This window comes from Phocoena phocoena, chromosome 14 (assembly GCF_963924675.1).
Source record: "Phocoena phocoena chromosome 14, mPhoPho1.1, whole genome shotgun sequence".
In the NCBI taxonomy this organism is placed as follows: Eukaryota; Metazoa; Chordata; class Mammalia; order Artiodactyla; family Phocoenidae; genus Phocoena; species Phocoena phocoena.
In genome coordinates, this window is record NC_089232.1 from 28568766 (window position 1) to 28591348 (window position 22583).

Genomic DNA, 22583 nt, shown 5'->3' on the forward strand with positions numbered 1-22583 from the left:
GTGTTAATTACTGCTGTACAGCATATATACATTCTTTTTTAAAAAAAATTTTATTTATTTATTTATTTATGGCTGTGTTGGGTACTTGTTGCTGTGCGTGGGCTTCCTCTAGTTGTGGCGAGTGGGGGCCACTCTTCGTTGTGGTGTGCGGGCCTCTCACTGTTGTGGCCTCTCCTGCTGTGGAGCACAGGCCCCAGGCGTGCAGGCTTCAGTAGTTGTGGCACGTGGGCTCAGCAGTTGTGGCTCGCGGGCTCTAGAGTGGAGGCTCAGTAGCTGTGGCACACGGGCTCTGCTGCTCCGCGGCATGTGGAATCCTCCCGGGCCAGGGCTCGAACCCATGTCCCCTGCTTTGGCAGGCAGACTCCCAACCACTGAGCCACCAGGGAAGCTCCTACATTCTTTTTTTTTTTTTTTTTTTTTTTTGCGGTACGTGGGCCTCTCACTGTCGTGGCCTCTCCCGTTGCGGAGCACAGGCTCCGGACGCGCAGGCTCAGCGGCCATGGCTCACGAGCCCAGCCGCTCTGCGGTATGTGGGATCCTCCCAGACCAGGGCACGAACCCATGTCCCCTGCATCGGCAGGCGGACTCTCAACCACTGCGCCACCAGGGAAGCCCGACATTCTTTTTTTAAATATTCTTTTCCATTATGGTTTATCATAGGATATTGAATATAGTCCTCTGTGCTATACAGTATGACCTTGCTGTTTATCTCCTTTTCTCTTTTTCCTGAAGTATAGTTGATGTACAATATTATATAAGTTTCAGGTGTACAACAAAGTGATTCACAATTTTTAAAGGTTATATCCCATTTATAGTTATTATAAAATATTGGTTATATTCCCTGTGCTGTACAATATATCCTTGTATCTTATTCATTTTATACATAGTAGTTTGTACCTCTTAATCCCCTCCCCCATCTTGCCCCTCCCCACTTCCCTCTCCCAACTTGTAACCACTAGTTTGTTCTCTATATCTGTGAGTCTGTTTCTTTTTTCTTGTATTCACTAGTTATTTTATTTTTTTAGATTCCACATATAAGTGATATCATACAATATTCGTCTTTCTCTGTCTGACTTATTGCACTTAGCATAATACCCTCCAGGTCCATCATCCATGCTGTTGCTAATGGCAACATTTCATTCTTTTTTATGGCTGAGTAGTATTCCATTGTGTGTGTGTGTGTGTGTGTGTGTGTGTGTGTGTGTGTGTGTGTGTGTGTATACCACATCTTCTTTATCCATTCATCTGCTGATGGACACTTAGGTTGCTTGAATTTTTTTTTTAAATGAAAACATGCTCTATATACTGTTTCATGCATTTTTTTCACTCTACCCTACAATTTGAAGACAGTTTCATATCTGAATATAGAGTCTTTTCTCTTTCTCCTTGATGATTGCATAATTATCCATGGCATAAATTATTTAGCCTCAACTTCCAGTTTGGTTCTTACATGCCTTTTTTTGTTGATGGCACCATTCTTCTGGTTACTTTGCTCCAAACCTTGGAGTAATACCAAACATCCTCCTTCCCCATACCTTGTAAATCATGCCAATTCTGCTTTCACAATGCTTTTCCTACTTGTCCATTCTTTTTCATTCTCATTGCCACTTCCCTGGTTTAGGCCTTAACATTTTCTATAGCATTTTCCTGTCTCCAAATTTTTTATTTCTGTCCACCTTGCACACTTGCTTTAGATCAAGTTTCCTAAGGCCAAGATTTGGTTTGTGTCACTACTCTTCTTAAAAACCTTCAGTGGATTCCCAGTCATTGTGTTATATTTTAAAACTCAAGCAGTGATCAATAAATATGATTTAAAAATTCTAATCTGGTGAATTTATGAAATGCAGATGCCTGGATAAGAATGTCCATATGTAGGACATTTGGTCTGTATTAAAAAAAAGGATCCAAGGTGCTTTAGATGCAGTTGGTTGTTGGACCAGTGGAGCCATTAGAATAAAGTACAAATTTCTCTTCCCAGTATTCCTTTTCCAAGATGCTTTTCCAGCCCCATCTCTTGCTACTACTTCTCTACACACCAGTGCAAATGAAGTTTTTGTTGGCCTTCTGGGTGCTCCTCACACCTTCCAATCACATCTTTAAAAAATGTTCAGGCTTAGTCTCTCAATGAATCCTTCGCAGCCAGAAGTGATCACTGTGCTCGATTCTCTGAACTGGCTTACAGGTACATTATGCCTTATCTCTTAGTTTCGGGTTTCTTAGTTTTGAGCTTTTCCTCCCTGTTAACTTGTAAGATCGCTGTCCTCAGAAACCTAGCTCGTCCTTTCTTTTTTTTTTTTTTTTTTTTTTTGTCCTTTCTTAATATTCGTGCCTATAGAGGCTTTTGCACTTTGAGGCAAGGGTCTTAAGAATTTGTAGGTTTAGTGCCACTGCCGGACTTAATCTCCGTTGCATATGAAGTCGTTAACTGTTCCTGCCTTAGAGCGGAGCTTTTAACACGTTTGCCGATTCAATGAATAACGTGTGGAACCCCATCTCCCAGAGAACTACAATCCCAGCGGGCATTGCGCGGAACGTCTGCGGACGTGGGGACGCTAGGGGGCGTGCCGCATGTGAGGGAGGGGTCGTCCTGCGGGTAGCAGGAGGCTCAGGAGGCTCTGGAGACTGGGGTGAGAGAGAGGAGAGAGAGAGAGAGAGCGAGAGAGCGAGAGAGAGAGAGAGGGAGAGAGAGAGAGCGCGAGCGAGCGAAAGGTGAGCCGAGCTGAAGGAGGGCACGCGCTGCCGGGCACCCCCAGTCTATGGAGCGGGGTAAGATGGCGGAGGCGGAGAGCCTGGAAACAGCGGCGGAGCACGAGCGGATCCTCCGAGAGATCGAGAGCACCGACACGGCCTGCATCGGGCCCACGCTCAGGTACCCTGGGTACCGGGGCCACAGATGGGCGGGCACGGGCGGGATCCGGGGACAGGCTTCCTCCGGGCTGTGCGCCGGGCCGGCCACCCGCAGGGCCAGCGCCGGCCCCTCCCTTCGGAGAGCCAGGCGAGCGACCTCCACCCTCGGTGAGGCGGGTCCCCCTCCGCAGTGCCGCCGTGGGGTCCCTTCCCGACCGTCGGCGCCGGCAGCCCCGTTACTCTGTAGGCTCTGCCTCCCTTGGGGCTGGGGCAGCCGTCGTTCTCCCTCCGAGGCTAGACCGGCGCGGACAGCGGGAGCGCGCCCGGCAGGTGGTGGCTTTTAGCAGAGCTTTCACCCTGAGGACATCACCCTTCTGTCTCCGACTCAAACCCCGTCCTGCCCTAGACCCAAGACCTGCTCTTCAGGCAAAACAGACTTCACCCCACGGTCTCTTGCTCGGAAATTAAACTCTTGCCTCAGAATCACAACCACTTCTCAGAATCGAGTTCTTGAAAATCCTAGGCCTGGAAGGAGGGAAGTTTCCTTCAGCGTCTCCTGTGAGCGGGTGCTCGTTGAGCCCTGTCAGGAGGACGACCTCCCCAAGTGTGCAGCCTCCTGGTACTCCTCACCGAAGAGACGTTATCTCCCCTCCGTTCCCTGTGACCATTACTTTGCCCACACACCCCCATTTTATTTGGAGTTGTCAAAACAAGCCGCCGCCCACCTCAACTTATTTAACAAAACTTAGGTACCACTTACTATGTAAAGTGCAAGACATTTATTAAGCGATTTACAAGTATAACTTATTCAAACCGCACAACAGCCCTATTAGGAAGGTACTATTATTGCCCTCCTTTTACAGATGAAGCACAGAGAGGTTAAGTGACTTGCCCAAGGTCACAGAGAAAATAGGAGAGTCGTGATTCCTGCTCACGCATTCTGGATCCAGAGTCTGCATTCTTAATCTCTCTTTTTCTGCCTCAGTTGGGGATCACCATCTACCAGTACTTTATGTTAACTACTCACCAAGCGCAATTTCAAACTACCTTTTTCTTTCCCCTCAGTTTATTAGTGCCCTAGAACTAGCTTATCTTCGTCCTTCCTGTGGCACCTTCTGGTCTCCATGCAGCCAACAGAGAGAATTATCTTACCCACCTTGTACAGTCTTGGGTCGCTGTTCCTCCCCTCAAAAAAGTTATTACTCACTGCTTTGTTTTTTCATGGGGAGAGTTGCCTCATGAAAGTGTTTGAAGGAGGGGCAGGCTGGAGACTAGACTCCTCATTTCCACCCGCACAGCTTCCTTCTCCAGGGCATATTGTTAGCACAGTTTTACCAGTGCCATCCCTGGACATGGGACATGACCATCCTTAGTAGTTTGCTTTTTGTTCCTTACTGCGTTATGATCATGACCGTCATGCTCCTCTCTTTTTACATTTTCTTGAGTTCTTAGGGGTGAATGACCCTCATTTCATTGTCTTTACTTTTATAAAAATTAAGGACTACTTACTGATATTCTATGTACATTATTAATGGTTATTAATATTTGGTTTTCATGAAACAAAATGTTATTAGAGTTACTGAGGACGCTGTTTCAGCGTTCTATTAAGAAATTTGGCTGCTGTGCTGTATAGTTGGCAGCCAAGCAAAGCTCCTGCTGGAGCAGTTGGGATTACCAGAGTTTTTAGGAAGGATTCTTCATCAGAACACCATTAATGTTGTCTTGAGTTGGTTGCGGTTTTTAATTGCTGTTGTTCTTGGTTTATAGGATAAATGACTTAATTTAGTGTTATCAATTTAGTTTGTTGTGATTTATTATGTTAGCTCTCCACTGAATAGTAATGCATATTTGTTCAACTGAATTTTGGCCTGTAATTTTCCATTACCTTGTCTGAAGAGTATACATATTATGTTTAAAATATGTTACCCATTCTCCCGCAGATTTGCCTCATTGTTATCACTGAGTTCTTTTTTCACTGGAAAGTCAGGTTTTGTTGGGGTATATGGATTAGGGATCTTTTGTCCTAAGAGGACATGGTAAAAAAAAAAGTTTTGAAAACCGCTGCACTATCCTACTACTTTTAGTTGCTTTTGCTGACTCCCTTTTATCATTATTAGGGGCTTTTCATTTTTGGCCTCGTCTGGTCTTTGGTGGATAACCCTAAATCTTACTATCGGACCCAAGATGCAATTACTAGAACATCCTGTAATACAAGTAACATACACTGTCTTTGTCTTTAGTCTAGCTTGTTCTTCCCATATTCACAGGGGATGATCTCATCTTTCTTTCTTATTCCATTCAGAGGCAGCAGCATGCACAGACTTGATGTTTCACATCTCATGCTTGACCCTGGGTGCACTTCCATAATCATTATCTCCTGGTTTTCCATCACAGTTATTAAACAGGTTTGATAAAGGCAGTAGGCTCTCTTCCCCAACTTTACTCTTAACTGTAAATCTCAAACTCTATCCCTCTTCATAGTCTTCCCTGTTTCTTCTGAGGTAGCATTTTTAAGGCACCGGGTTCTTAGCTGTTCCTGAGAAAGGTTTTGTAAGTGAAGAGGAACTAGATAATAATAACTTGTGGTACCAAATTATTCTTCCAGTTTTATCCCTTTTTGTTTGAGGAGCCACAGTGGCTTGACTTTTTCATCATATAACTAACCTTATTTAAGCTTAAACAGTAAATGCAATGTTAGTTGATTCCCATGTATCATAAGGAGTGCCTTTCCTTACTTACTGTAATTCTGAAAGTCCCAAGCTTATCCATGCATATAGAGGCTGTTGCCTAGCAAATTCTTTTGGGAAAGCAGCCATCTCTTTCTTCTCTGTCTTCATCTCAAAAATTATTTTGTTAACTACAAGTCCTGATTTTGCAGATGAGGAAAGAGGCCCATAAGATGTTAGGGCATGTCTTGTTTTTAAAATAATATTGATTCTTGCCTTGTAGTGCTAATACTAAAATAGTGATCACAAATCACTCATGAACAATAGCTTCATATTTTCATTTTTCAAATCACGTTTACATATCTCTAGTCTTCTTTCACATCAGTTATTCAAAATAAGCCATTTCCTCACTTTGCTCTCTGGGTGCTAGCAATTAACATTCAGTTTTAATTGCTATTTAAGATTTTAAAACAGACTTTTAAATTTAACAGTGAAATACATTGCCTTTAAAACAGTAGCTTTATTGGGATATAATTCATATCCCGTACAGTTCACCCATTTAAACTATACAATTCAGTGTTTTTTTTAGTGTATTCACAGAGTTGTGTAACAGTCACCACAGTCTAATTTTAGAATATTTTCATCACCCCCAAAAGAAACCCCATACCCATTAGCACTCACTCTTCATTCTGTCCCCCTTCCCAAGGCAGTCACTACTTTCTGTCTTTATGGGTTTGCCTATTCTGTTCACTTTGTATAAATGGAATCATACAACATTTTGAGGAACTGCCAAACTGTTTAACAAAATGTCTGTACCATTTTGCATTCCTGCCAGCAATGTGTAAGTGTTCCAGTTTCTTCATATCCTTGTCAGCACTTGTTAATATCTTTTTTATTTTAGCCATCCTAGTGGATACAAAGTTGCGTCTCACTGTCATTTTGATTTGCATTTCCCTAATGGTTAATGTTTTCATGTGCTTATTATTATTATTATTATTTTTGCGGTATGCGGCCTCTCACTGTTGTGGCCTCTCCCGTTGCGGAGCACAGGCACCGGACACGCAGGCCCAGCAGCCATGTCTCACGGGCCCAGCCGCTCCGCGGCACATGGGATCCTCCCGGACCGGGGCGCAAACCTGTGTCCCCTGCACCGGCAGGCGGACTCTCAGCTACTGCGCCACCAGGGAAGCCCATGTGCTTATTATTTATTTATCTTTTTTGGAGCAATATCTATTGAGATCCTTTGCTCAGTTTTTACTTGGGTTGTCTTTTTATTATTGAGTTGTAAGAGTTCTTTATATATTCTGGATATAAGTCTCTTACCAGGAATAGGATTTGCAAATACTTTCTTCCATTCTTTTGGTTTGTTTTTTCATGTTGCACAAAAGTTAAATTTTGATGTAAGTCCAGTATATCTAGTTTTTATTTTTTTGCTTGTGCTTTTGGTGTTGTATCTAGGAAGCCTTTGCTTTACCCAAGATTATGAAGATTTCCTCTTGTTTTTTTCCTGAGTTGTATAATTTTATCTTTACATTAAGGTCTGTGATCCATTTTGAGTTAATTTTTGCCTATAGTGTAAGGAAGGGTGTTCATTTTCATTCTTTTACATGTTTATATGCAGTTCTAGCATCATTTGTTGATTGCCATTTTTCTAACCCAGATATATTTCTGGTTGATTTATCTTGGTCTTTTTACCATTAAATTTATATTCCTTATTTGTAGCAGAAATGTAACCTTCAAGACCCTGTCATTGTGTTTGTTTGACTTTGCTGTTCAGTTTGACCTCCCTTGTTGAGTGCTCTCACCTGGGAAGAAGTTTGCTCTGATGTTTTCAGGTAAAGGTTTTCTCTTTTTTAGATTAGTTGCTGCCTTCCATTTCTGAGGGTCTTGTGTTATAAGAATGATGTGATTGCTATATTTGATCTTGGTAAAGCACTTTACTTTAGGGACTAATTCTTGTCTTACCTCATGGAATGGTTTTGTGTTATACTGCTCAGCTTTAAGATTAACATAAGGTGTATTAATGATAGAATCTTATCTATTTGATCTTTTTCATTGTTGAAACATTAAAAAAGCTATTATGTCAACATTTTAAAAATTTTGGAAGCTATATTAAGAATTACTTACACTCCTATAACACTGCTGCTGTTGTTTTGGTGCATTTCCTTTTAGACCTTTGCTTTATGTATTTTGTTGTTAAGAAGCTGTATTCTTGGTGCAGTAACAATTTTCTCTCTTGCTTATTTAATTAAGTTGTGTGTAAAGCTGCCTCTTACAGAAAAGAAATATGGGGAATATTTTCAAAAGCTGTTTTGCTCAGTGTCATTTGATAATTAAATATGGGGAACTGGCTTCCCCACTTACTACTTCTGTGCCTTTGGCCACATGGCTTTGTTTTCCATCCTCTGCCCTCCCCTGTTACCTAAGTTGTACAGAAACCAGTTAACCATAATCCTTGGTTTATGACACTCTCTCATTATTGGTCACCGCATGGACCTCTTTAAACAATTAATTAATTGTTTTAATAAGCAGTTTACCACCCTAGTAGGCAAATTTTTCTCATCTTTAAAATGGGATTATAGCACCTACATTGCAGGAACAGTATCAAAAAAAAAAAAAAGGAGATAAAGCGTTCTTCACTGTACCTGCTAGGCAGTAGTAACTCCGATAATGTGAATCATCTGCCTTTTACCCTTGAGTTTGCTATGTGGACTTAGGTATTTCTGTTTTTGGAGTTACGTTAATTACAAAACTTAGTGTTTGGAGTGGTTCTTGACTTTTTTTTTTCCCTTCCACTCATACAGCTGAGGGATATAATATTCATCAATAATCAGACCCTGGAAGTGGTTACTTTGATATAGACTGGAGAATGGAGGAGGAGATGGGAAACAATTTTATAAAGGCAGTTCAGGTGACTGATATACTCCGTCCTTGACAATCAATGAGGGGAAAGAAATGATCTCCCATTGCTAATTGCTTATTTTTTAGTAGTAGCTCCCTTCTAAAAATAAAATTTTTATATTTTAATTTATAAATGTAAGGTAATGACTTGTAAAAAGAAGAAACAGACAACAAAAAACTTAATCCTACCACCCTGTCACAATCTTTGATTTGTATATTTCTTTTAAGCTTTTTCCATATTCATTTTATTACATTAGAAGAATATTATCATGTTGTGTCTTGCTTTTTCAGTTAACATATTATATACAGTTTTATACATTGTTATATATCTATATTATTTTGGTGGCTTCATTCATGAATTAATTTATGCACTCATTCTACAAATATTTATGGAACAACTTCTATGTGCCAGGTACTCTTCCAGGCTCTGGGGTACAACAGGGAACAAAATAGACATGTCCCTGCCCTTTTGGACCTTACATTCTAGTGGAGCACTCACAGAATAAACAAACACATAGATACATAAAATAATAGTGTTATTTAGTTGTTAGTGTTACATATGATGGGGCATTATTTTTGATTAGGTGATTAGAAAAAGTTATTCTGGCAAAGGTTTGAAAAGAGTGAAGGAGCAAGCCATATGGCTCTCTGGGGGAAGTACCTTCCAGACAGCAGGCACAGTGTGAAGACTCAGGAGAAGCATAATGGGAGGTGATGGTAGGAAATTAGTGAGGGTCCAGATAGTGTAGACAAAGAAAGAGACTGATTTTATTTCTAAGTGTTATGGCAAGGTACAAGAGAGTTTTGAGCAGGAAAGTGACATGCTGTAACTTAAGTTAAACAAAGAACATTCTGGCTGCTGTGTGAAGATTGGAGTAAGAGAAGAAACAGGAAAACCAGTCAAGGGGTATTTGCAGTAATAAGAACTAAGAGATGGTTGTAGCATGCAGTAAGATGTTGGGGAGGAGATGATGAGAAGTAGTTGGATTTAGAATATATTTTGAAAGCAGAGCCAAAATATTGGATTAGTTATAGGGATTAAAGAAAGAGAGGAATCAAACATGATTCCAAGGCTCTTGGCCTAAGTAAATGGGTGAATGGTGGTGCCATTTATTAGAATAGAGAATGAAGGGGGAGGAATTTTATTTTTCTTCGTGGCACTTACTATTGCCTGACATATATAATTTTTAATTGTCTCCTTCATTAGAATGCGTATTCCAGGAGGGGACGAATTTTGTTTCTTTTGTTTGCTGCTGTATCCTGGAAACCTGAAAGAGTGCCTGGCATACAGTTGGTACTCAATAAATATTTGTTGAATGAATAGAAGAATAAAATAATTGTACCATGAACTGTTAATTATTTGGGGGTTAATTAAATGATTTGTAGATTAACTGTCTTAAAAAATATGACTAGGCTTTTGAGGAAAAAATAAAATGCTGAAAATCTTGAAAACCTCGGCGTGTTGGAAGTGTTTATTTTTTGGAATTACGTATGATTTTAGAGTTCCTCTTTCTCTTCAACAAAAGCGTAATCTAAAATAATTGGCCTCTAATGCCTGTGAATCTTAAATATTTTTGCAGTATTGTTAAAATTTTTCAAATTTAAGTATGATAACTTTAGTGACTAAAATGTTATGATCTAAGTACACATTGTATAAATAAAGCTTAACATTTGGTAATAAGTTAAAATTTTTGTACATTTGGGAAAAAGGGGGTGGACAGTGTTAAATAAGTTTCAATTACAATATGGAATAGGATAATGAATTTTTTGTGGTTTGATAAAGAAAAGTTAGGTTTTTTTTTTTTTTTAATTTTATTTATTTATTTTTGGCTGTGTTGGGTCTTCGTTTCTGTGCTAGGGCTTTCTCTAGTTGTGGCGAGCGGGGCCCACTCTTCATCGCGGTGCGCAGGCCTCTTACTGTCGTGGCCTCTCTTGTTGCGGAGCACAAGCTCCAGACACGCAGGCTCAGTAGTGTGGCTCACAGGCCTAGTTGCTCCACGGCATGTGGGACCTTCCCAGACCAGGGCTCAAACCCGTGTCCCCTGCATTGGCAGGCAGACTCTCAACCACTGTGCCACCAGGGAAGCCCAAAAGTTAGGTTTTATTTTAATAACTTCATTGACTTGTCAAGCAAATTGAAAAATGAAAAACTGAAAAAGCCCTCTTGTAGCTGATAAGACAGTGCTGGTTTGGTTCAATCAGCATTGGGCTCCAAGTCTGATTTTATTCGAGCTAAATAAACAAAAATTTTCATTGAAGCTCTTCCAGTGGAAGGTTATTCTGGTGTGTTATCTGATCAATTAGATTCAAGCCATAGAAAAATTAGTAGTCACAGAGGGAAATTAAATGGGAGAGTAGCATTTGGCAATCATTCCTATGTTGAATTTGAAGAATTTATTAGTTATCATTAGATCAAATATATAGTGCTGGTGAAACTCATCTGGAAATTTTACCTAGTATAATAATGAAAATAAAATATGAATGGGTAAATTATCTTTATTTGTATGGGTTTGAAATATTTAAAAAGTGGAAAGAAAATGATATGAACCATAAATATAGTATTTTTCCCATTCCCTCTATTCCTCATTTTATTAGTTTGTTGTTTATTCTTCCATTGTATTTTTAATGCAAATATAGGCATATATGATTTTATTTTCTCCTCCCCTTTTACAAAAGAAGCAGTGTACTGTATATGCAGTTCTGTAGCTTAGTGTTTTATATTATTTCATCAATATATTTTGGAGATCTGTCCATATCAGTATGCAGAGATTTCCCTTATTCTTTTTTACAGCTATATAGTGTAAATATACTATGGTTTATTCAGCCAGTTCCCTATTTCTGTATACTTGGGTTATGTCCAGTCTTTTGTTGGACAGAATAATGCAGCAGTGAATAATCTTGAATGTCTGTAATTTCTTATTGTACATTTCCTACTGTATCTGTAGGATCGATTCCCAGAAGTGGGATTGCTGGGTAAAATAATGAGTGTACCTGTACTTTGGTAGGTATTACTTTCTACAGGGGTTGTACCATTTTGTTCTCCTTCTAGCCGTCTATGAGATTGCTCATTTCTCCATAGCATTTTCAGCAAAGTGTGTTTTAGACTTTTGAGTTTTTGCTAATATGATAATGACAAATGGTATTTCAGCGTTTTTATTTGTACTGTATGAGTGGGGCTGAACATCTCTTCATATGTGTAAAGACTGTGTGTGTGTGTGTGTTCTGTCTGTCTGTGTCCTTTGATTATTTTTCTATAAGGTTGGTATTTTTCTCTTTGATTTGGGAGCACCAGTAAAGAACCTTTGATACTTATGCTTTGCTTAAATGCATCAGGAGTGTACAAACTAAAACGAGTTGTGATTACTAAAACAAGGAAACTATTGTTTTTTATGGAATGAAAGTTCAAACCTGCCTTTCTGTTGTTTTAGTTATAAAGGAACATGAATAAACAGACATTTTAAAAGAATTAAAAAAAACTTATACCAAGAGGCTATGATAATTTGAAATCAGAAGGTTTTTTGGGGGAATGCAGTAACATTATTAGATAATGCTGCTTCACATACAAATACAGTTCTTAGCAAATCAGAGGATGTCAACATTTTAATAAATTCTTTACTTTAAAATGTTCTGGTATGTATTCACATGTTTACATAATTTCCAGCATTTACCTAATTAGTATATGAATTAGTTGCAAAAAATTATTGATAAGGACAATTATTTAGTATGGTTTTGGAAGCAGTTTAAAATTTTAGAGGACATTTATGATGTAGCTTTAGTTTGGAATATGATATGTATGAATATTGATTAGGTCATTGAGGAAAATAAAGATATTTTGATTCTTTACATCGTTGGATTTGATAGTTTTTAGTATTTGCTAATGATATAGTAATTTATTTAATCACATACAAAATCAAGCTTCCAGCTGAAAACAACTTGAAGAAATAAAATTAGTGAGTAGCTTCTCTATGAAATACGTTAATCTGGGTTGAGATGCTGAGCAACTATGACGTTTAATATTTGCTTGGGGGAGATAGCAAAAATAATGAGGGGGGGAGGAGTTAGTAAAAACTGAGTTAAAAATAAAGCTGAGCTTAAACCTGATGTGACTAATAGCTTATTTCTTAGAGATGTCTGCTATGGCTGTGGGAAAAAAAGAGTAAAGCCTTTTTTTGCAGTGTAGTAGTATCTGCTGGAGTATTTAGAAAACAAGACAGTTTGCTGACTAGCTGATGTTACATGGACTTTGTTTGAATATTTGAAGTAAGGAGAGATCAGTTAAGAGATAGTGATAATGAAATATTTTATTATTTTGGCTATTTTAGAAAGCAATTTGTGATGTGTATCTGTAAGTTATATTTATGTTATATTTTACGTTCCTCAATGTCCTTGGAATGTTAAATGTTTTCTTTCAAATTGCGGGTAACTGAGCATTAATATTTCCTTTACATTTTGACTGATTTTTTTGAAGGGTGATTAATTTTGTCTTGACTCTGTTTTGGGGTTATTCTCAGTCTCCTTCCCCTCTTATTCTGGTTGACAATTGACTGTTTTCTCTTTCTCTCTCTTTTTCTCTGATTTTCCCCTTGCCTTGTAGAAAGGAATTAGATGGTTTCCAAAAATCTACATGATTTAAAAAAATATTGTAATAGGTACATCAAAGGTGGTGAGCAAATTGGGGGGAGGGAAAACAAAGGTAGGAAAGAGAATATGAAGTCAAGAGTGAGAGCTGTTAAAAGATTATGTTTGTTAAGGTAGGCCATCAGTTTGGCTCTAGGCTTTCCGGCAGCTAGTGCAAAAACGAGATATGCTTTGTTGTTTGAGTTATGGTGTAAACTTAAAAAGTAGTTACTTTGGAGAAGCACGGCTATTCTTGGTTCTGAGAACTGTTTCTCCCATATGTCCTCACAAAGAAGGCCCTGTATAATGTAACTTTAATAGCCATATAGTAAATGCAGCAATATGTGACAGGCTGTTTCTTATATTGTCCTTTAGTGAAAGCATATGGCATAACCAAAGCACAATTTAGTAAAAGCAGTTCTGCAGGGAGTCAAGGGAATGCAGTTGTCTGCTTGTCTTGGCTTAATCAAGGCATAGATTTTATAATACCTACAGTGGAAGTTGATGGTGCATTATCCCGCTTACCCCCTTTTTTGGATTATTGATCACTTTGAGAATCTTTTGAATGCTATATGCCCTTTCCTTAGTAAAATGCATGTGACCAGTCTTCATAATTTCTAGTCTAGAAGAGTGTATGCCTTGCATGTACGTTAAGTCTTCATAAATACTGCTTTTAGTAGTCAAAGTTTTTGATAACTGACAAGTATCAGTGAGTTCAAGATTATATTTTTCTGCCTTTCTTTGTGAATGTATCACTTGCATGTGTTCTAGGTTAAGTAAGACCTGTATGTGCTTTAAAAGTAAACCAGCTGTGGGTTGGAATATTATTTTTTTATGAAAGCTGAAGAACCTGGATAAGCCACTCTATTTCTTCAAAAGAAGTAGAGTGAGAGAGAGTACTTAAGGATAGGGCCAAGGTTCTTTAGAAGTTATTTGGGTTGTGTTCAAGAAAGAAAGAAATGCCATTAAAGCCATCATAATTTTATTCCTAACAGTCTTAAATTTGATGTTAAAGACCAACCCACCTTGGCCATTTAAAAAACTGCCAACAAATAAAGTAACCATACATGTTTTGTCTGTGTAATTTAGAGTATACTTCCTGGAAAATGTGTGCCTTATTAAGGAGGTTATTTACCTGGAATGTCTGGAACCTACCCTGTTCTGGATTTATAATTAAAAAAAAATTGAGATGTATAAGTCTCAAGAGCACAGAGATAAAATAAAATTTAAGCCTGTAATATATATTTGCATATAAAAACTTTAAAACATGCATCGCCCGGTTAAACATCTAAGTGAGCAAGAATTATCACAGTGCAACCCACTAGGTTACCTTAATGTGGTTTGTGATGATACATATGGACTAGGACTCTGTTAAAATACATGCCTCCCATTCACAGTCTTGGAGATCATCAGATTGACATGTATCTTGCACTGTAGTGAATTTACTTTCAGTTACTACTGTGATTTGATAAAAGCAAAAACAATGACAATAGCAAACTTTTTAAAAGAACAATTCTGTCATGTTTTGGGTATTTAGATGTTTCCAGTGTTTAGGAAGCTGGACAAATGTTCTATTGTATATTAGATAAGTGACAAGGCCATTTGCCAAAAATGATGATTTGGATTAAAATAAGGCTCTTTTGCATATTTGTTTTTGATTAAAAAGCTGTGGAATAACACAGGCTTTCAATTTTGATTGTGTTTTTATATACTTGGAACATGACAAACTGGGACGAAAGTGTATCTTTTGGCATTGTGATTTTGTATAGTGGAGCACTAACGTCTTGTTGCATGTCAGAACCTTTGCTTTTATTGTTCTCAATATCTCTATATTTAAAAAGTGCTTCTTTATGTTTTTTTCCTTTGAAAATTGTGGCTTTGTTTCTTTCCTCATATTTGTGCTTGCTTTTTGTATCTCCCTTCTGCTTTCTGTGAAACATCTAAGCAAGCAAGAATCATTGCAGTGCGACTAACTTTCACTTTCTAGGGAAGCTCTGGTGCCAATAAACAATAACATTTTAAGGGTATTGATATGAAATGTGATCTTACCAAGAAATATGAATGAATAAAAACAGCAGACATTGAGCTTGACTGAATCCATGTTATGAAACATTTTTGGTATGGAGTTTGATGTTAGGAAAGACATGTTTGTATAACACATTAAAAAAAAAAAAGGAAAGAAATAAGGGAGCTAGCCAAACATTTTGTTTTTGATGAGGTAAAAGAATTACTTGACATTTGTAAGGGAGAAGTGTACAACAAAGATCTTTTGGCATTGGAATAGCAAAGGAAAGAGGAAAATGAAATGAGAAGAGCTCTGGAAATAGAAAAATAGGCTATTGGAAGCATTTTTAAATGGTAAATATGGATCTGACTGTATACATTTATTATTTGATTTTTTTAAAATGAAACTTTGCATTTTGAGGTAATTGGAAATTCACTTGTAAGAAATTATACAGAGATCCCCTGTACCCTTTACACAGTTTCCTCCACTAGTAGCATCATGAGAAACTGTAGTACAATATATCAGGACTAAGATATTGCCATTGTGACAGTCAAAATACAGAATATTTTCATCATCACAAGCATCCCTCGTGTTGCCCTCTTACAACTACAACTATTTTCCTTCTGTCCCTATCTGCTCTTTAGCCCCTGAAAACCACTAAACTGTTCTCCATTTCTATAATTTTATCATCTCAAGAATGTTATATAAATGGAATCATACAGTATGTAACATTTTGGAATTGGCTTCACTCAATGTAATTTCCTGGAGATTCATCCAAATTGTTGTGGTGTATCAATAGTTTGTTCCTTTTTATTGCAGAATGATATTCCATGGTATAGCTGTACCACAGTTTTTTAATCATTCATCCATTAAAGGACATCTGGCTTATTTCCGGATTTTGGCTATTAAAATGAAACTGCTATAAATAGTTCTGTAAAGGTTTTTGTGTGAACAAACATTTTCACTTCTCTAGGGTATATAGCTAGTGGTGGAATTGCTGGGTCATATGGTAACTCTATGTTTAACTTTTTGAAGAACTACTAAACTTGTTTTCTGAAGTGGTGGTACCATTTTACGTTCCCACCAGCAATGTAGGCGGATTTGTTTTTCCAGATCCTTGCTAGTATCACTGTTTTTTATTTTGGCCATTCTGATACAGGTGTAGTAGTATCTTATTGTGGTTTTAACTTTTTTAACTTATTGTGGTTTGTATTTTTCTAACTGCTAATGATGCTGAACATCTTTTCATGTACTTACTTGCCATATGTATATCTACTTCGTTGAATTGCTTCTTCATGTGTTTTGCCCAGTTTCTAATTGGATTTTTTTAACTGTTGAATTTTGAAAATTCTTTATATTTCTAGATACTAGTCCTTTATTGGATGTGTGGCTTGTAGACATTTTCTCCCACTCTGTGGCTTGTCTTTTCACCCTCTTAACAGAGGTCCATTACAGATCAGAAGTTTTTTATTTTGATGAAGTCCAAGTTACCAATTTTTCTTTGTATGGAACATGTTTTTGGCGTCAATTCTAAGAACTCTGCCTAGCCCTAGATCTTGAGGATTTTCCCTGGTGATTCGTTTATCCTAAAAGTTTATAGTTTTACAAAAATGAAAAGTCTGTGATTCATTTTTTTAAAAAAATTCATTTATTTAATTTATCTTATTTTTGGCTGCGTTGGGTTTTCGTTGCTGTGAGCGGGCTTTCTCTAGTTGTGGCGAGAGGGGGCTACTCTTCGTTGCGGTGCGCGGGCTTCTCATTGCGGTGGCTTCCTTTGTTGTGGAGCACAGGCTCTAGGCACACAGGCTTCAATAGTTGCAGCACGCAGGCTCGGTAGTTGTGGCTCACGGGCTCTAGAGCGCATGCTCGGTAGTTGTGGCGCATGGGCTTAGTTGCTCTGTGGCATGTGGGATCTTCCCGGACCAGGGCTCGAACCCATGTGCCCTGCATTGGCAGGTGGATTCTTAACCACTGAGCCACCAGGGAAGCCCCTGTGATACATTTTTAAATGATTTTTGTAATTTTTGTATAAGCAATGAGACTTCAAAATTTCTCCCTCCTTTTTTTTTGGCCTATGGATATCCAATTGTTCCACCACCATTTATTGAAAAGGCTGTTTTTCCTCTAATGAACTGCTTTTGCACCTTTGCCAAAAGCCACTTGGGCATATTTGTGTTGGTCTGTTCTGGGGTCTCTCTTTTCTGTCGATCTATGTCTGTCCCTCTGCCAGTATCACAGTCTTGATTACTGTAACTTTATAGAATAAGTCTTGATAATGGGTAGACTGATTCCTTCCACTTTAATCTTCTTTATCAAAATAGTTTTAGCTCATTTAGTTCCTTTGCCTTTCCATATAAATTTTAGAATAATTTTGTTTATATCTACAAAAGTATCTTGCTGAGATTTTGATAGGAGTTGTATTAAACCTGTATATCAATTTGTGGAGAATTGACTTCTTTACTTCATGAGTCTTCTAGTCACAAATATGGTATGTTTATCAATTTGTTTAGCTCCCTTTTGATCTATTTTTATCAGCACTGTGCAGTTTTTTGCATACAAACTCAGTCCATATTTTGTTAGATTTACACCTCAGTATTTCTTTTTTAAAAAGTGATTGTAAATGGTACTGTATTTTAAATTTTGGTGTCATTATGTTCATTGCTAATATGTAGAAATACAATTAATTTTTGGATGTCTATCTTGTATCTTTGTAACTTTCTTTATTAGTCTAGGACTTTTTTGTAGATTCCTTGGAGTTTTCTATGTTGAGAATAGTGTCATGTGCAATAGGGACAGTTTTAGTTTTTCTTTTCCAATCTGTATGCCTTTTCTTTAACTTTGTTTCACTGGCTAGAACTTTCAGGACTATGTTGAATAAGACTGGCAAATGTGGACATCTTTACCTTGTTCCGAGTCCCAGAGAAAGCATTCAGTCTTTCCCCCATTAAGTATAGTGTTAAGTTATAGAATTTTTGCAAATGCTGTTTATCATGTTGAGCAAGTTTCCTTATATTCCTATTTTCTGAGAGTTTTTATCATGAAAAAGTGTTGAATTTTGTCCAGTGCTTTTAGTGCATTGATTGATATGATCATGTGATTTTTCTTCTTTAGTCGTGTGGATTACATTGATTGATTTTGAATATCGAATGAGCCTGCCTTCCTGGAATAAAGCTGACTTAGTCATTGTGTATATTTCTTTTCATACCTTGAATTCTCCTTGCCCATATTTTCTTAGGGATTTTTGTGTTTATTTTTATGAGGGATATTGTTCTGTAGTTTTATGTATTTATTTGCTGTCTTTGTCTGGTTTTGATGTTAGGGTTGCTTCAGAAAAATGAATTGGAAGGTGTTTCCTCCCTCTTCTATTTTTTTCCCTCTTCTATTTTCAAGAAGAGACTTTAGAATTAATTCATAATTAGATTAATTCTGCTTTGAACATTTTGTAGAATTCTCCAATTAAACCATCTAGGCCTGGAGATTTATTTTTTGGGAGATCTTACAAATTCAGTTTCCTTCATAGTTCTGGGGCTATATAAATTACTATTTTCTAGTGGGTGAATTGTGATAATTTGTGATTTTTGAAGAATTGGTTTATTTCATCTAAGTTGTCAAATTTATGTCAAAAGAGTTTATAGTTCTCTTTTATTATCCTTTTTTTTTTTTTTTTTTTTTTTTGCGGTATGTGGGCCTCTCACTGCTGTGGCCTCTCCCGTTTCGGAACACAGGCTCCGGACGCGCAGGCTCAGCGGCCATGGCTCACGGGCCCAGCTCCTCCGCGGCATGTTGGATCCTTCCGGACCGGGGCACGAACCCGTGTCCCCTGCATTGGCAGGCGGACTCAACCACTGCGCCACCAGGGAAGCCCTATTATCCTTTTGATGGCTACAGGGTGTGTAGTGATGTCTGTGCTTTCATTCCTTATCTTGATAATTTGTTAGATATCTGTCAATTTTATTGGTGTTTTCAAAAAATCAGACTTTTCATTGATTTTATGTATTGTTTTTCTGTTTTCTATTTTACTGAATTCTACCCTCATATTTATTATTTCCTTCCTACTGTTTGTTTTTGCTCTGTAGTTTCTTGAGGTGTATGGGGGCTTCAAAGATTGATTTGAGGTTTTTTTCTCTTTTCTAATGCTATAAAATATCTCTAATGCTACATATCTCTATATTTATAATGCTGTAAAATATCTCTAGTGCTATAAATATCTCTCCCAGCACTGATTTACCTGTGTCTTGTAAGTTTTGATATGTTGTATTTTCATATTCATTCAGTTTAGTGTATTTTTGGATTTCCCTTTAGATTTCCTGTTTGACCCATGAATTATTGAGAAGTGTGTTGTTTAGTTTCCAAGTGTTTGAATATTTCCTGTTATCAATTTCTAGGTTGATTCCATTGTGGTTGGAGAGCATACTGTGTATTATTTCAGTTCTTTTGAATTTGTTGAGGTTTGTGTTATGGCCCACAGTATGGTCTTTCTTGATATATGTTCTGTGGACTCTTGAAAAGTATGTAATTCTGTTGGGTAGAGTGTTTTATGAATGTCGATTAGATTCCCATTGGTTGATGGTGTTGTATTTTTTCTGTATCGTTGCTGACTTTCTGTCTCAATTGTTGAAAGAGAGGTGTTGAAGTCTCAAGTATAATTGTGGAATTGTCTATTTCTCCTTTCAGATCTGTCCACTTTTGCTTCACATGTTTAGCAACTCTGTTGTTTGGTACATATACATTTAGAATTGCCATGTCTTCTTAGTGGATTGAGTATTTCATTATATAATGACCTATGTTGTCTCTGGTAATTTGCTATGAAATCTACTTTATCTGATGATAATATAGTTACCCCTGTTTTCCTTTGATTACTGTTTACATGATATATCATTTTCCATTCTTTTATTTATAACCTGCCTATATCATTATATATTCATTTGAAGTGACTTTCTTGCTCATAGCATACAGGTGTGTTTTTTCATCTATGTTGTCTGTCTCTGTCTGGTGTAATTAGAACATTTGCATTTAATGTAATTATTGATATGCTAAGTCTTAATTCTATTGTTTCATTTGTTGTTTTCTGTTTATTCTCTCTTGTTTTTCTATTTTCTTTGTCAAAGTAATTCTTTGAATTACTTGAACATTTATAGAGAATTCCATTTTGATTCATGTAACGTTTTTGAGTGTACCCTTTTTGGTGGTTTCTCTCGCGTTAGCGTTGTTTTTATTTAACTTCCTGCATTTTACTAGTGTCATCATTTTCCACTTTGAGTGAGGTATAGAAAACTTAGTCCCCTTGGGACTTCCCTGGTGGCGCAGTGATTAAGAATCCGCCTCCCAACGCAGGGGACATGAGTTCGAGCCCTGGTCCAGAAAGATCCCACATGCCGTGGAGCAACTAAGCCCGTGTGCCACAACTACTGAGCCTGTGCTCGAGAGCCTGTGAGCCACAACTACTGAGCCTGCATGCCACAGCTACTGAAACTCGTGTGCCTAGAGCCTGTGCTCCGCAACAAGAGAAGCCACCACAATAAGAAGCCTGTGCACTGCAATGGAGAATAGCCTCCGCTCACCGCAACTAGAGAAAGCCTGCGTGCAGCAACGAAGACCCAATGCAGCCAAAAACAAATAAATAAATAGATAAAATGTTAATTGTAAAAAAAAAGAAACCTTACCTCCCTTTATATCCCTTTATTTATCCACATTTTTGCTTACTGTGTCCTTTTTTCCTTTCTGATGTTCCAAGCTTCTCTTTTCTATCTGTCTCCTTTTTTTAAAAAAATCATTTCCTTTCCATTTAGAAAACATCCTACAGCCATTCTTTTAGAGTAGGCGTACTGGCAACACATTTTCTTTACATGGGAATGGCTTAGTTTTCCTTTATGTGAGAATGTTTTGATTCCTCCTTCATTCCTAAAGGGTATTTCTCCTGGGTGTAGGATTCTGGTTGAAAAGTGCTGTGCTACTTCTTTTTGGCCTCCATGGTTTCTGATGAGAAATTTGCTGTCATTCAAATTATTTTTTCCTTATAGGAAAGATGTCATTTTCCTCTGGGTTACTTTCAAGATTTTTTCTGTCTTTAGTTTTCAGGAATTTAATTATGACGTGTCTGGGCACGTGTCTTGGGTTTTTCCTGTTTGGGATTTGCTGATCTTTTTGAATCTGTAGGTTTATATCCTTTGCCAAATTTGGGAAGTTTTTAGCCATTATTTCTTCAAGTACTTTCTTGCCTCACCCTCTTTCTACTCTCCTGGGACTTGGGTAACATGAATGTTAGATTTTTTGTTATAGTCCAACAGCCCTTGAGGCTCTGTTCATTTCTTTCAGTTTATTTTCTCATGTTGTTCTGATAATGTAATTTCTCCTGTTCTGTCTTTCATTTCACTGAGTTTTTCCTCTGTCCCTTCCACTCTGTTCTTGGGTCCATCCACTGAGTTTTTAATTTCAGTTATTGTATTTTTCAGTTCTGAACTCTACATTTGGTTATCATTTCCTGAATTTCTTTGCTGAGGCTCTTTTTTTGTTTCAAGCACGTTCATAGTTGTTTGTTGAATCATTTTTATAATGACCACTTTAAAATCTTCATCAGATAATTCTAACTTCTCTGTTGTCTCAGTCTTGGCACCTAGTGATTATCTTTTTTTCATTAGTTTGGCAACTTCTTGGTTCTTGGTATGAAGAATGATTTTTAATTGAAATCTGTACATTTTTGTATTATGTTATGCGACTCTGGCTCTCATTTAAATCTATTCTTTTAGCTGGCTTTCTCTGACACCACTTTGGCAGGAGAAGATGTGGGTCACTGCTTCATTACTGCTCGGTGGAGGTAGGTGTCCACTTGGTGTCTGTTGACACCTGAGAGGGGCCCCTCATTACTGCTGGAGGTAGCAGTTCTGATTCCATACTTGGTCTTTGCTGACACCGTGGTGTGGGTTGTAAACATCTGGTGGGGATGCAAGTCCCAGATCGCTTCTTGGCCTTCTCGGACACTCTGACTGAGGTGTTGGGTGCTTTGTTATTATCTGTGAGGGTGGGAGTCTAGGCTTTCTTTCTGCCTGTGGTGATGTGGGTATGGGCGGGGCACAGTCCCCCCCCCCCCCACCGCCCCACTGTGGTGTTTATCTTGAATGGAAGGGTGATTGTATAAATATTTTCTGTCTTAGGCTGCCTCTTTTGTCATCTTTTGACTAGAGAGAGCAAGCTTTTGTTGAGGCTTTTTTTTATTTGCACCTGTTCGTGTTTCTGGGTTGCCAGCCTCTTCAGTTCCAAGTCTGGGATATGAGGCAAAAAGAAAACAGAGGAAACTCACCATTGTGTCCTTCTTTTTGTCCTGAGGTCCCAAGCCAGTTTGCTGCCTTCTTTCCACTTTTCAGACTTAAAAATTTTTGTTTTACATATAATGTCTAGAGTTTTTAGTTATACTTATTGGGAGGAATAGGAAAAACTATGTCTGCTGCATCTTTCCAGAAGTGGAAGTCTTATTATAAGCCTTTTAATTTTCAAATTATTTTTCTTTTTATAAGTATGCTGCATGCTTATTAGTAAAAAATAAAAAGCAG

The 22583-nt window shown here is 37.8% G+C and overlaps 1 protein-coding gene across 4 annotated transcripts in view; it reads left to right on the forward strand.

Annotated features, from left to right (window-relative positions):
- Positions 1-2756: 2756 nt before the first annotated feature.
- Positions 2757-22583, forward strand: part of EXOC6B (exocyst complex component 6B) — a 715924-nt gene continuing 696097 nt past the window's right edge. For all 4 annotated transcript variants that reach the window (XM_065891362.1, XM_065891363.1, XM_065891364.1 and 1 more), the window contains exon 1: positions 2757-2869. In XM_065891362.1, the coding sequence (XP_065747434.1) occupies positions 2757-2869 (113 nt within the window). The remainder of the gene's footprint in view (positions 2870-22583) is intronic.